General features: G+C 32.3%; 1 protein-coding gene across 1 annotated transcript in view; it reads right to left on the minus strand.

Annotated features, from left to right (window-relative positions):
- LOC111050841 (aminopeptidase N-like) overlaps nucleotides 1-12,386 on the minus strand; it is a 46,369-nt gene that overhangs the window by 11,415 nt on the left and 22,568 nt on the right. Inside the window, exons 3-9 of the mRNA XM_022337205.2 lie at nucleotides 11,652-11,810; nucleotides 10,902-11,009; nucleotides 9,455-9,640; nucleotides 5,791-5,971; nucleotides 2,330-2,480; nucleotides 1,355-1,436; nucleotides 975-1,143 (exon numbers count right to left, since the gene is read on the minus strand). Coding sequence (XP_022192897.2) covers nucleotides 975-1,143; nucleotides 1,355-1,436; nucleotides 2,330-2,480; nucleotides 5,791-5,971; nucleotides 9,455-9,640; nucleotides 10,902-11,009; nucleotides 11,652-11,810 — 1,036 coding nt within the window. The remainder of the gene's footprint in view (nucleotides 1-974; nucleotides 1,144-1,354; nucleotides 1,437-2,329; nucleotides 2,481-5,790; nucleotides 5,972-9,454; nucleotides 9,641-10,901; nucleotides 11,010-11,651; nucleotides 11,811-12,386) is intronic.

Here is a 12,386-nt window from a genome sequence, read left to right on the forward strand (position 1 = left end):
TAAAATTAAATTATTCATTTGGCTGTTAGTGGACATGAACAATAATTCACCTATACGCGGTACTTCGACTATAAATTGCTTTGTAACTAACCAAAGAATAGTAGCGTGTAGGTACTAGGCTACTCGGTGGCAGAATTCAATTTACCATAAAACTTACCTTAACTCAATGACACAAAGTAAAAAACTCACATTTGCTCTATTTTTAGGACTAAGAATAATGATAGACTTAATGTAGGCTACACTTTGTTATATAATTTTTTATATAGGTACTGTTATTGTTTTATTTTATTTTTTAAAAATCTTACTTAGTTCTAAGGATGCAATTTTCCGACAAATCACCTATCAAGTGGGAGTATTCTCAATATATGATGTAATGTGATGAAAAATAGGTAATAAATAAATTTGTTTAACATTAGGTACTTCTAAATTTTTATATATCCATTGAAATTCCAATAAATGCAACAATATCTCATTATCTCTTTACACCTCTTCTCGTATACTCAGAAGAGAAGTTTTTTTACTGCTAGTGATTTCCTACTAGCATTGATTTCAACAAATAGCCTGTAAAATATACCTATAACCTACTCATTCTCCTCTATCATTTTCCATACAGTAACATTTATCATTCCATACTTTATGATAGTCCATCCATATGTCAAAAAATGCTCATATATTTGTGTAAAGCTTGCATGTAGGAAATTAAGTATTTATGGGAGTTTTTTTAAATTTCAATATTTTTATTTCATTTGAACATTAACACATGGAAAGGCTCACAAAGTCCAGTAAGAACCTTATTATTAATATATCTGATGTGAAGAAGTATACTTTTGTACAATCTCATCCAAAATATCATATTTCTTCAAATATCCAAAGGGGATTTTGGAGTCAATGATAAACTTGTGTGAATTTGTGTTTGAACTTAAAACTTAATTGTCTTCCTTATGAAGATAGATATCATTTTAAAAGTTTGTTACCTGGCATAAATGTATCATGATGGGTTGCTCCAAGTCCCTAACAGCAATGAGAACGGGGTAGCCACCCTGGTCAGTCCAGCTCGGCATTGTTGTTGTAATGTCAGCGCCTGCTGGAGCATAGTTCTGGAAGAAACTCCACAGTTCGGCTGGTGTCATAGACGAATATTTCCTAAGAAAACACGAAAAAATAACATTTGAGCTTTCATAATTGATAAGAGAATAAATTGAATGGAGTTTTTTATTCTATCCTGTCTGATAAAATAATAATTTAGATTCTATTGCAATGTTTGTACCTGCAATTAGGCTTAGAACATACTCTGAACTTAGAACATGATAATTTGATAATCATCTCCAGAACATAATCCGTTTTTAGGACTTACTTTGTTTGTATGAGATCCCGCAATGCACTCCTGAACCCGTCCTCTCCTATTATATGATTTACCATCCTTATCAACGAAGGACCTGAAAAATTGAATAAGAAGCATAAACTAGATTCATGTTGACTTTGTGAAAAGAGTATTTAAATTTGATATCTATTAATACAGCAATGTATGAGTCTATAAGGTCAATTGAATTTCAGGTTCGACGAATAAGACTTCAATAATATTCCTTCAAATGTTTCATCCAAATTTCAAATGGATATCAAATCATATATTTACAAAAAAATGTTTCAATTACAGTAAGGTACTGTATATTGCTATTGTAAGTAGCCTACTATATTTTCGATCGTTTTAGAAATCAGATTCAATTTAATGAGGGTTTCATACAGAAATGACTGTTGGTTCCAATATAAATAAAAAAGCTTGTAGACTTGAAGACTATGTACTATGTGGACCATTGTATTCTAGGTACATTGAAGAAACTGATACCTGTTGAGTTATCAAAGTGTGGTTTTCGCCATTCATTTTCTCTTTGGAAATCTGTATCAAAATCATGTATCACATGACCACCTTCTCATTAAAAAAAATAAATTTGGATTCATAGGGACAAAGATGTTGAAGCGACAGAGTAATTTTTTATTTCCAATAGGATTTTAAACGGAACCGACATTTTACAAACTCTTATCATTTTTCAAGTGATTGCTCATTCTGTTTTCCCATAGAAATTTAATCGTCTATATTCTTTGTAAATTACAGCAGTGATCATTTTTCCTGTAATTCAATAATACAATTATTATTGATAACTTCTTACAATTCTCATGATTTTCACTATGAATAAATAATTAAAAAGTTTTTGTTTTACTCAATGAAATAGTGTTCCTCTATATTTCCTTAATTAAAAAAGAAAGCTTATAAACTTATGTTCTTAATTCGACATTAAACGAATGAATTTGATTAACCATTAAGCTACCGTACCTTTGGTGTAAGTTAATCCTTGGAATTTGGCAGTGATTTGAGCGGGGGTCACCACTCGACTGGTGAGGGGCGAGTCTGCATTGTCACCATGAAGGCCTTCGACTAGCAGATCTGTTATGAACTGGTCCATCATTCTCCATGTTGGATCCATCTGTAAATTTATGCAAATAAATTTATTGCAACTATTCTAATTTCTATCTAAATTTGGGAAATTAACAGTTTTGGGCTTTAAGCCTGTGTTGTTCCTTTTCCAATCATTCATAGTTGAGAATGATATTGTATAAATCAATGTATAGATAAATAAATAATAAATGAATAAATTTCAGTTCTATTGGAAGTTCAAACATTTGGATATTATTATGCCAGAGAATTTTTTTTTGAGATGCATGAACAGAGAGATACCATCACTTTCTGTGTGTATTTGAATTGAATAGTAGATAGTATCATAGAGAAACAATAGCGTAAGTAGATATCCCATGGTATAGAGCGTTTATGTCGCAACTTTCACTGTTATCTCAAGCCGATTACTGTCGATTATTGTCGATTTTTACTGTTTTGACCGGGTAAGAGTGTATGAACGGCACAATATGAGAGACTACCAGCGTCATGAAGCTTCACGGGAAAGAACTACGTGGACTATCAGCTTGAAATAACAGTAAAAGTTGCGACATAAACGCCATATACCATGGGATATCTAGGTACTTATGCTATTGTTTCTCTATGGTAGTATTTAATTTGGTACTGTTCTTCAATTAATCATCTGAAATAAAATAAATGTGAAATAAATATCATCTAGAATCAGGATTATTGAGTTACTTATTAGATTGAGAAAACAGAATCTAACAACTGTATAAGCAAAGATATAAATAAATAAATAATAAATAAATGTTTATTTCCCAAAAAAACTAAAACTACAACATCAATTACACAAAATATTAGATAAATTACAATATTACATACAATAGTTAGTTACAAAAAATTCTTATAATGTGTCCTCTACTTGTTTAGTTTTTTCTGTGTGGAAATTGACCTACTCCACTATGGCGTACCATGTTCTAGAGTAGGTTTTGTTGTTTTTTTTGTGCGTATTATTAATTAGTTAGTGTTTAGTAAGTAATTAGGTGGTTAGTTGTTGTTTGAAATAATGTTTTCTATGTTCTGTCTTCCTTTGCTCATCAACCAATTGTGTACTATTGTTTTGAACTTTCTAGGATGATTAATCTGTTTAAAGTTTGCAGGAAGTAGATTATATAATTTTGGTGCTAAATGATTGAAATGTCTCTGGTATAGTGCCTTCCTTTCAACACTAGTGATGAGAAGATTCCTGTATCTGGTGTTGTGGTTGTGGTTTCTGGTTTGAAATGTTGTTGGGTTCTTGTGTAATCTGCATAGTATCTCCTTGGAGTAAAGCTGTCTTGGATCCATCACGTCAAACTCATTGAATAGCTGGTCTGATGAATAGCGTGGAGGCTTCTGGTTGATGACCCTCATGATCAGCTTCTGTACCCTGAGGAGCGGTTCGATGTGCAAGAAGCTTGCACCTCCCCATCCCACAATCCCATACAGCATGAGGGACTGAGCTAGAGAGAAGTAGATAACTCTTAGACATCCCTTGTCGACCAGTGTCCTCAGAATCCTGAATCTGCAGATAGTCTTCCTCAGTCTCCCGCATAATTCATTGAGATGATGATCCCAGCGCAGAAAAGAGTCCATTGTAACTCCCAGGTATTTCTGTGACTGTTTCCTGCGAACTGTATATGAAGTGTTATTCCATTGATTCTTGATTACTATCTCATCTCCTGTTGGCTATCCATGTTGAATCGCCAAAAAGGTCAGAGAGAAGGTTTTCTCGTGGTTCAATGTTAGCAGATTTTCACTCAACCAGCGAGACACCCTCTGAAGTCCAGTCTCGGCTTCTCTCCAGGTCATCTCCCAGGTCGGTTCAGAGAACAGTAGAACAGTATCATCTGCAAAGGTGGTGATTGATCCATTAATTTCCATGTTGCATAATGGGTTTATGTAGAGAAGAAAAAGAATTGGTCCTAGTACTGTTCCTTGTGGCACTCCAAACTTTACAGTCAGCTTGTTGCTTATACATCCATTGACTGTGACACATTGTGTTCGGTTTGATAGGTAGCTCTTGAAAAGATTCCATGCGACTCCTCTTATTCCATAGTTATCAAGCCTTGAAAGAAGAATGTCATGTGACACCATATCAAAAGCCTTCTTTAAATCTAAGAATACTGCCAATGGTTTCTCTTCAGTGTTTATTTTATCGGCAATCTGAGTGGTCACATAGTGGATAGCATCATATTTGTACTGCGACTAGATCTAAAACCATATTGGTTTGGCGATAGAAGATTATTTTTTTCAAGAAAGCTGATCAGTCTTGTTTTGATACACTTTTCAAAAATTTTTGATAATGTACTTAGTAATGATATGGGTCTGTAGCAATTCATATCTTTCTTATCTCCTGTTTTGAAGATTGGACAAATGACAGCTTCCTTAAGACACTGTGGAAAACACCTTCCTCAAAAATTCTGTTTGCAATATGTGTTAAAGGCTTGGCAAGTATCGTATTATTCTGTTTGAAAAAATCTGGTTTTAAATTATCGAGTCCAGGTGCACTATTAGCTTTAAGACTATTAATGATTTTTATCATTTCGTCCTCACTGACAGGTGTAAAGAATAATGACCGGCAGACTATCTGATCAGCTGCCGCATGCTCATCTGCGCCATTACAATCGCTATTTAGAATGTCCTGGGCCAGTTTTGATCCAATACTAATAAAAAATTCATTGAAAGAATTTGCCATATCTTTATCATCATCTCCCAATTTCAATTCTCTCCCTTCCAAGTTGATATCCACAGGCAATTCGAGATCTAAAAGCATCAAGTTTGAAAATAAGAAAAGAAGTAACAAATAATGAAATAACACAATACTTTGTCTCTCTCACTTAGATAGTTTTTTCAAGTAAATAGAAAAGATTTCATATATTGTGTTATCACTCCATTTTGGAACAATTATTGTAGAAATTTCTAACAACAGTGTTCAATTGAAAAAAAAAACACAATTATGATATGTCTGGAGAAGTGGTACAAAAGAAAAGATTGTATCTCAAACACATTAAGTTCAATATGTTTCTGATCAAAATACGATTACTGTAATAATACCATCCAATTGAATTACACAAAATTAGTAACGACTTGTAGTCTATTTCAATACAATTGGAATTTTCTCAGATTTACATTATCGTATATTTTTTGGCAAAGGTACCATCTTCAGGTTGTGACCTTCCTTCCTTCCTTTCTTGAATTATATTCTTGTGAGTTTTGTACTATTAATTATCAGAATTACATCGTATGATTTTCATATATTTATATTAGTCTATTATTACATATTAAATGTTCTATTAATATTAGTAGCCTTCACATAAAAACTTATTCATGAAACACCTTACCTCATTGGGAAAGAAGTATTCGAAGTACATAGCGAAAGCTTCTTGTATCCATAGGTAATCCCACCATTCCAATGTGACTAAATCCCCAATCCAATGGTGGAGAACTTCATGGCCGGTGAATCGACCAACAGTTTGGAATTGGCGAGTTGGTGAATTGCTGTCGGCTAATACATTGATTTCCCTGGAAAATCACAATCTATAAGTTGGAAAAGTTGTTTTATCATCATTACTAAGATGCTCTCTCGTATTATAAAATATTAAATTCAATTTGATCGAACGGATTGAAAAATCTTTTTATAAATATACATTTTTGAAATGCACTATCCTATTGACCATTAGATAAATATGATTTGATTGGAAATTGATCGATTTTTTTCACCAATAATTCACTAAAAAAGCTTGTTCCAGGATCTAAATATAAAATATGAAATATATTCTGATCAACGAAGATTATGTTGTGATATCCGAATCTCGAATTAAATTGGACATAACTTCCACATTTTTTGTATTACTATGAATCAATTTATTACTTTCCTTGCCCTATTACCATTGATAAGGAAAGTATTGCTTTCCGTAAAAAATTAAGGTACCCCAATTTCTGAATTTTTATGTGTGTGTGTGTGTGTGTGTGTGTGTGTGTGTGTGTGTGGTGTGTGTGTGTGTGTGTGTGTGTGTTGTGTGTGTGTGTGTGTGTGTGTGTGTGTGTGTGTGTGTGTGTGTGTGTGTGTGTGTGTGTATGAGTGTATGTATGTGCGTCTGTGTACACGATATCTCATCTCCCAATCAACGAAATGACTTGAAATTTGGAACTTAAGGTCCTTCCCGTATAAGGATCCGACACGAACAATTTCGAACAAATCCAATTCAAGATGGCGGCTGAAATAGCGAAAATGTTGTCAAAAACAGGGTTTCGCGATTTTCTCGAAAACGGCTCCAACGATTTTGATTAAATTTATACCTAAAATAGTCATTGATAAGCTCTATCAACTGCCACAAGTCCCATATCTGTAAAAATTTCAGGAGCTCCGCCCCATCAATGCAAAGTGTGATGTTAGATTCTCAATTATCAGGCTTCAGATACAATTTAAACAAAACATTTCAAGTGGAAAATATTGAGCATAAAAATATCTACAATTAATGTTCAGTGGCATTTTCACCTAGAATTGGAAATAATCTCGAAATTCGAGAAAATGTGTTTATTCAATAATGCAAACGGTTGGCAACTGTTGATTCTATTAAATCTTTCACTATGAAAGAGATAGCAGACTTTGTGTGTCTCCAGCGTTACTGTCCTGTCACCAGCTAGCAGATCTTTGAATAGTAGACTTGAGATGCGCGTGTACACTAGCGTCAGGTGATAAATTTTTATAACGGCAAGGAAAGTTGTGTGAGTGCGCCACACCAGATTTTTTTTCTTTTCCTGACTTTATCTTCAAGATTTACTCAATATTTTGTCATCCATGGACTCATGAATGAACTTTCTACACTACCATTTGATTTTGTTGAATTGTATCACTCTTGAAGTATTATTCTGAGTGTTTGATAAAATCGTGAATGAGTTATATGAAGGAATTATAAATTCATATTCTTCAACTTCAATTCAAAATTTCAAGTACAATATTAGTATCACGTTCAATTTAATAGTCTCCTAATCAATGCATATTGATTAGGGGACTATTAGACAATAGATTATTGATGTAGTCTATATAAATTCATTCCAACATGATGAATTTACATCATGTTGGTGGAAGTTTTAATTTGGAACAGATGAAATATTAAAAAATCTGGTGTGGCGCACTCACACAACTTTCCTTGCCGTTATGAAAATTGATCACCTGACGCTAGTGTAAACGCGCATCTCAAGTCAAAGATCTGAGCCAGCTGGTAACAGTTCAATAACGCTGGATACACACGAGATCTGCTATCTCTTCATAGTGAATGATTTAATAGAATCAACAGTTGCCAAAAGTTTGCAATTGAATAATTACATTTTCTCAAATTTCAAGCTTATTTTCAATTTTAGGTGAACATGTTACTGGACATAATTTGAAGAGATTTCCATGCTCAATTTTTTCCACTCGAAATTTTTCGTTTTAATTATATCTGAGACCTGATAATTGGAAATCTAAAATCAAACTTTGCATAGATGGGGCGGAGCTCCTGAAATTTTTACAGATATTGGACTTGTGGCAGTTGATATGGCTTATCAATGACTATTTTAGGTATAAATTTGATCAAAATCGTTGGAGACATTTTAGAGAAAATCGCGAAAAACCCTGTTTTTACAACATTTTCGCCATTTTAGCCGCCATCTTGAATCGCATTTGATCGAAATTGTTCGTGTCGGATCCTTATAGTGAGTGTAAGGACCTTAAGTTCCAAATTTCAAGTCATTCCGTTAATTGGGAGATGAGATATCGTGTACACAGACGCACATACTCTCATACACACACACATACACACACACACATACACATACAGACCAATACCCAAAAACTACTTTTTTGACTCAGGGGACCTTAAAACGTATAGAAATTTAGAAATTGGGGTACCTTAATTTTTTTCAGAAAGCAATACTTTCCTTACTTATGGTAATAGGGCAAGGAAAGTAAAAAAAAAACACATTTTTATGATATTTTTTTCACCTCGATACCGTACACTTTTTTCTATTTAAATTGGATATATAATCTTTTTCAATATAATTGTTAAGATCATTATAAGAGTAAGAAAAAGTGGCAACTGAAATTTTTAAGTGGTCTAATAAGCGAGTTATGGGAGTTATGAGTCGTTAAAGCGCTAACTCCGTTTTCTTTCCAGATCATAAACGGGTTTGACCATATTAACAGAACTTCTCTTAAAAATTAAAAAAATATATATATCTTTCCAAGCTGAAACATTTTATTGCCCATATCGTTCATAAATAAAATAGTAAAATTTTTTGTGACTTCGGTAACTTGTTTATTTTGGCATAAATCGTGAAAAAACGCATATTAGAACAAAGCCAATGATATACTGAATGTATTAAAAAAACTCCAATGAAAAATTCGAAACCGTTCATGATCTGGAAAGAAAACGGAGTTAGCACTTTCAACAACCCATAACTCCTCGCTTATTAGACCACTTAAAATTTTCAGTTGCCACTTTTTCTCACTCTTATAGTGATCACTTAACAGTTATATTGAAAAAGATTATCCAATTTAAAAAAAGTGTAGCGAACAGCCTTAATCAATGGAGCAGAAGTCTATCTCCACTCCAAAAGCATAATAAACGAGTAAAATTCGAGTTTATGTGAAATATTTTTTTAAATATCACATTATATTTTCACATTCAGATTTTTCGAGCTATCGATAGACTATTGAATTTGAGATTACCCAATTCGATGCAACTTGATCAGATCAAATTCATATTCTAAAGCACAACATATCATCCAATCAATATTGCAAATAGCTCCAATCACAATCATTGGGTTACCTATTGTTCAAGTTTCACTTGCATTGATCGTTAATTGCATTCGTTAGTTTAATTGTTCAATAGATTAGAAGGATCTACTTTGATGAAGCAATGTCAATTATCGTGCTGCACTAATTAATTACCAGACTAGTTCTCCATTATTTATTGATACATTATCTGAATACATTGATTTAATTATATTTTCGGTTGTTACCGATAAGTGTTGATTCCCCAGTTCTCCATGGCAATTACAACAAACTGCGGAAGAGCGATCTGGTCCATTTTGGGGAGAGGGAAAGGGGAGGCGAAGTATGCCTCAGCTATGTTCACGAGGCGAGGGCTGATTTGCTGGCTGAATTCCATCTGGGTGATTTTGTTCGGCTCTGCCCATCCAATAAACCTGTAAAATCAAACAACCATCGAATACGTATGCAGACAATTTTGTATAATTTTTTAATATAGAGTAGGCTACTTTTATTTTCTCAATAAAATCATAAATTCCTATTGTGATTTGGTAGGCTAATATTAACTAGGCTGTCAAATTAATTTTTTGGTGTCAAATATAAACATGATTTACCTGGTGCCTATTATCATACATTCAATTTGAATATTTTACAATGTACATAGTTTGGTCTCAAATGAGTAAAAAAAGCAATACGTTATAGTACCGGTATACATAGTCCAATGTATAAGAATCATCAAATGAAATTGATTTGAATCTGATGAATGGATGATATTACAATGTAATTTATATACATTATGTCATTTATATACGGTATATCTTTTCTTTAGGGCTAGTTTTTAATATAAATCTGAGTAACTCACCCTTTCTAAATTATTTCGTCATAACATGTTTCGGCTTTTGATTTAAAAAGGGCACTCAGATTTATATTTTTATTTATAGATTCATATAATATGATGAATATTATATTACAATAAATAATAATATAATATTATAAATATCAATTATTATCATATTGATAAGCTACTATAGAGTACTAAAGAGTACATACTATAGGTAATGATAGAATATGAGTGACTTCCTTATAGGCTAGCAAGTTCTCAATATACACCAATTTCAAAGTATTATACTTTATAATTTGAAAACCCCAAAAATGAATAAGAAAAAGGTGAGATATAAAAAATTGAGGTGATATTGAATTCATTGGATGCTCATAGAATACGATTTATCACAATTCATTGTCGAATATTCTTCCATTGATTTTTGAATTATGAAAATATCAAATTCAATATTCATTTATTATTAAAACATTATCAGTGGAATATACTATTACAGGATGGATTCATCACAACTGTTGAAAATATTCTTCCATATATTTTCAATCTCAGTTATACTATGGAGTGGATCAGTCTTTAAAATAACAACAAGATGTGGAACAGTGGGTCTTTCCTTATTTTGTGGTAATATTTTGAATGAATGAATGAATTTATTCATTTTCCAAAAACAAAGTATATAAAAAAGCTTTACAAAAAATAAATATAAGTATATGCTATTGCACTTAAACCAAGATACATACATTTATCATTATATTATACATACAATATCTTTCAGTAATCCATCTAGCGTCAAATTATCGAAAATAGAAATCACTACATCTAACTAACAAATATAGGCGAGAGTTTGTAAGTATTTCATTTACCTCTGATCGGTGCTACGAATTGATTGGAAGTCAAATACAAATATGGTAACCAAGTAAGCAGACATCAGTGGAGTGTCCGCGTATGTATCAGTTATCCTCCCATTCTTGCTGAAAACAAAAAAATACATTTTCAAGATGTGCTAATATTTTAATTTGATGAATGAACTGCAAATGACATACAAAAAAATCACATTTGAGCAGCGTAAACAACTGTCATTCAAGAATATGATATTTCCAGTTTCATGAAATTAAAGAATAAGATATTTCTACAATAGTTCCAAGATTGCAAGTGAAATAAAATTTCACGGACTTTTTCTCCTCATTGTAATAAGTTTTGAAAATTATTCACTTGATTGTCCAGCAGAATGCAGAAAGATATAGCTTACCGTTTACATAGGTAAGCTTTGAAAAGAATATCAATGAATAATGCTCTTGATTTGATTAGGTAGGTATCGTAATTGTATTTTCAAATCTTTGCTAACGCAGATCAATAATGATTGAAATCATTCAAATAAGTACATTACATTAAGGTAATTCATGATAATTTATTTTTAGTGTAACAATACTAGAGTAATTCCATTGATCATTCAGACCAATGTACCAAGAATAGATTGTATTCTAGGTACCTTGATTCAGACTAATATGAATGCCACCTGTTAATTAACTATACCGTATGCTATAAGTCTAGGGAAATATTACATGGTAACTTGGGTATAAATTTGTTGTTATTAACTGAATATTATTACTTACTCAACAGCACTAGAGTAGATGATCTCCATGTTTGATCTGCTCACATAGGATTGTGGTCTGGCAACTCTGATGGTGAAAACTGACTTGTAAATCGGTTCATCCAGGCATGGGAAAAGCTCTCTGGTGTACACTGGCCTCAGTTGTGTTCCAACATAGTACCTGCAAATTACAAAGCAGCTCATACGTACAATATGTCGTGAAGTCTGCATAATTCAACAAGTGATGCATAATATTATAAGAAATGAAAGTACAAACGTCACCAAACATAACCCAAATAAGAAAACTTATCGATTGATTGATTGAATTACCAGTACTTTATTTATGCAGATCACAATATATACGGTATACGGTACAGGTTTATACACAGATGAATAGCTCACAATATAGTACACTTTTCATAAAAATAAAAAGTAAGTATGCATTTGAGAATATTAAACAATTCAAAATGCAATTTTCAACAATAATCATGATATTTGAAATTTATTTGCCAAAGAATTCATACATTACAAAAATTTGAAATAGACAAGTCTAACAAAAACACAATATCTTAAACTAAGAAATAAGATAGAATAGAACCAACTTGACTAATCATGAAGACCTAAGATAAAAGTAGAATTTTTTAGGCGCCACCAGCAAAAGAAAAAACATCAGATAATAGCCTATTGTTTGTATCTATACAAATTGGCGGAGGTTTGCACAGCTAAGCGTTCATTATTGGAAAAGAATAACCTATAA

The sequence above is a fragment of the Nilaparvata lugens genome, chromosome 8 (assembly GCF_014356525.2).
Source record: "Nilaparvata lugens isolate BPH chromosome 8, ASM1435652v1, whole genome shotgun sequence".
Classification (NCBI taxonomy): Eukaryota; Metazoa; Arthropoda; class Insecta; order Hemiptera; family Delphacidae; genus Nilaparvata; species Nilaparvata lugens.